The sequence below is a fragment of the Coffea eugenioides genome, chromosome 3, assembly GCF_003713205.1.
Source record: "Coffea eugenioides isolate CCC68of chromosome 3, Ceug_1.0, whole genome shotgun sequence".
Classification (NCBI taxonomy): domain Eukaryota; kingdom Viridiplantae; phylum Streptophyta; class Magnoliopsida; order Gentianales; family Rubiaceae; genus Coffea; species Coffea eugenioides.
Window position 1 is genome coordinate 29832091 of NC_040037.1, and position 3240 is coordinate 29835330.

At 40.4% G+C, this 3240-nt stretch overlaps 1 protein-coding gene across 1 annotated transcript; it reads right to left on the reverse strand.

Annotated features, from left to right (window-relative positions):
- Nucleotides 1–636: 636 nt before the first annotated feature.
- Nucleotides 637–2554, reverse strand: LOC113766383. Its single transcript, XM_027310580.1, has 2 exons — nucleotides 1924–2554; nucleotides 637–680 (listed from the first exon to the last, which is right to left on the reverse strand). The coding sequence occupies exons 1-2, from the start codon at nucleotides 2552–2554 to the stop codon at nucleotides 637–639; spliced, it is 675 nt and encodes a 224-aa protein (XP_027166381.1).
- Nucleotides 2555–3240: the final 686 nt, after the last annotated feature.

Below are 3240 nucleotides of genomic sequence, written 5' to 3' on the forward strand. Positions count from 1 at the left end.
AAAAGTAACGTGGGTGAACTTATGCTCGTGAGGTACCACGAAGACACATAAGTATAAACATACTTTACTATAATTAACCAAGGCACATAAGATAGTAAACCAATATGAAAGGATACAATTGGCTCTCAAGAGCCACTTTCCACTTGCCGCACTTGATCTCATATTCGTTGACACTCCGTCAACCTTTGAAGAAAGGGACAAGACCGTAGATCCCACTATACACCACATTCCTTCCACCAAACATTCCCCTTGTCGGACTCGAACACCTCACAGTAACAGAGGGGCGATACTCGAGTATACCACAGGGTCGAGGGAACAACATTCCACTCGACTAACAGTAACCCCACATTTGGTTATCGAATCGCCCAGGCCCTTGCCGGCTCGACTCGAATAACAACCAATGGGATATAAGCTCAGATATGACAGTTAAGTCGTTGGTCATAGTCCCAAACGACGCTAAATCATGCACAAATACAGTTTCACAGATAAATAGAAACAGTCGTACAGATAAGAGGACGAGAGCGATGAAGTATACTCTCGTCCCAGTCAGGTCAACCAAGTTCACATAACAAGGACAAACAATTATTTAAGCAATAAACCATATAAGGGTACACTCACCGAGTCAAATAAGCAAGTTCACAAGTTTGCTTCAGACGTAGGCCCCGGATCACTGGCACGACCTATAATAAGCAAGAAACCACCATTGAGACTCGAACACAAGTCAAACTACTATAATGAGTTACTAGTATAATATAACTAAAAGTAAAATGGAGTTACAGTGGGTGTTAGGTATGAACAACCTCAAAACCTCTTCAATTCTACCCAAAATCACTCCCAACTCAAGATTACTAAATCTCCCTAACATTGGACAGCATTTCCCCTTTAATTTCACATGTCCAACCTATCATTCATCATCAATGTTCACACAAAACGATCATGAAAGTAAACACAGTTGGTATGCTAGTCAATACACCTTACTAGGGTCACAATGTCCTTAAATTTCAACCAATTATAAACTTATGAGCAAACCATAGAAAAGCCCCAAATATATAAAACCCTAAAACTGGAATTTTTCGCTAAAAGCTGAAATTTCCGCAACAAACCACCATTGACATATAGAGGCCAGGGGGCTACCCTATTGCTTAATATAAGGCTATCATTCCATGGCTAACTATAATATACTATATAAAACAGAAAAATCCTCAATAAATAGGAAAATTGGACAACTCAACCATAATTCATGAAATAATCCACAAGATGACATGCTTCACCACTAAAATCTCTTAATTGATCATTATTATCATCAAAGAGGAGATGTCATGACAACTCACCTTATCAACTACAAGAAGCAAGGTAGCTAGTGATTCTTCTTCACAAATGGCTCCACCAAGGACCTTAAACTAGCTTATCAACTTACTTTTGTGGAGGAATTTGGAATTGAATGGTAGGTTTGCAAGATTGGAGCAAGAAATGAAGAACAAAAGTTGGAAACTCTTCTCTCTTTTCTCTCTATGATGCATGGCTAAGAGTGAAAAATGGAGATGATTTTGTGGGTCAAAATTGATTTAGGGAAGGTAATATAACCCTAGTCAAAGTCCAACATCTAATGGGAGAGCGACAAGTGGCAATTCTTGTGTTTTTCTCATCCTACTACTTACCAAGGGTTACTTATCTAGATAACCTCCAATTAGCTCATAATACCATGTAATATAATCTCTATATACAAAACTTCTCCAAATTACCCACATTTATCGCACTTATCGCCCTAGTGGGTCCCACCTCCACCGTACACCACCATTACCACAGAAAATAACTTATTTTGGAAAAAAATGATTTAAAAGTAAATGCCTAGAAAAATAAGAAAAAATTTCAGAATCTTGCACTCTCTCCCCCTTAAAGAATTTCGTCCTCGAAATTTCTCACCTGGGTTATAAAAAAGCTCAGGGTATTTCTTTTGCATCTCCTCCTCCATCTCCCAGGTCGCTTCTTCTACCCTGTGGTTCTTCCACAGGATTTTCACTAATGGAATCTGTTTATTTCTCAGCTCCTTAGCCTTTCGATCCAGTAAACGCACAGGTTTCTCCTCATAGGTAAGGGCTTCATCCACCTCAATCTGCTCCGGTTGCACAATATGTGTTGGGTCAGGATAGTACTTTTTAAGCATCGACACATGAAAGACGTCATGAATTCGGGATAAACTCGGTGGTAATTTGAGTCGGTACGCCACTTTCCCAACTCGTTGGAGAATCGTGAAAGGTCCTACGAATCTTGGTTGAAGTTTCTTTCCTTTACCCATTGTAACGCTTCGTAGTGGTGTAATTTTAAGGAAAACACGGTCTCCAATTTCAAACTCCAAATGTTTCCTTCGGTTGTCCGCGTAGCTCTTTTGGTGACTTTGAGCTGTTTGGAGTCTCTGACATATCAACTTAACCTTTTCTTGAGCATCCTCCATCCATGGAATGACTGTTGGGTCCAAGACCTTCTTTTCCCCTACTTCATCCCAATATATAGGTGAACGACACTTTCGTCCATAGAGAGCCTCAAACGGTGCCATTTGAATGGAGGAATGGTAACTGTTATTGTAGGTGAATTCTACTAAAGTCATATATTGGCCCCAATTACCCCCAAAGTCCAAGACACAAGTCCTTAACATATCCTCAAGGGTCTGAATCGTTCGCTCCGACTGTCCATCCGTCTGAGGGTGATAAGCGGTACTAAGGTTAAGTTTTGTCCCTAAGGTCTCTTGAAACTTTTGTCAAAACCTTGACACGCTTTTGCCAAAACCTTGATACGAAATGAGGATCTCGGTCGGAAACAATACTCACTGGGACCCCATGTAGCCTCACAATTTCTTCCATATATAACTGGGCCAACTTGTCCATGGAATACTTCATTTTCACAGGCAAGAAATGAACCGATTTGGTTAACCGATCATCGATCACCCAAACGGCATCATGACCCTTTTGTGTCCTTGGTAGTTCCGAAACAAAGTCCATCGTAATATTCTCCTACTTCCATTCAGGTATCTCAAGAGGTTGCAGTAATCCAGAAGGTTTTTGGTGTTCAGCCTTAACCTGCTGGCAGACTAGACAGGTTTGTACGTATTGAGCAATCTCCCTCTTCATTTGATCATACCAGTACAACCGTCGTAGGTCCTGATACATTTTTTACTACCTGGATGGATTGTGTATTTTGATCGATGGGCTTTCTCCGAAATCTATTTTTTCAAATTCTCATCCA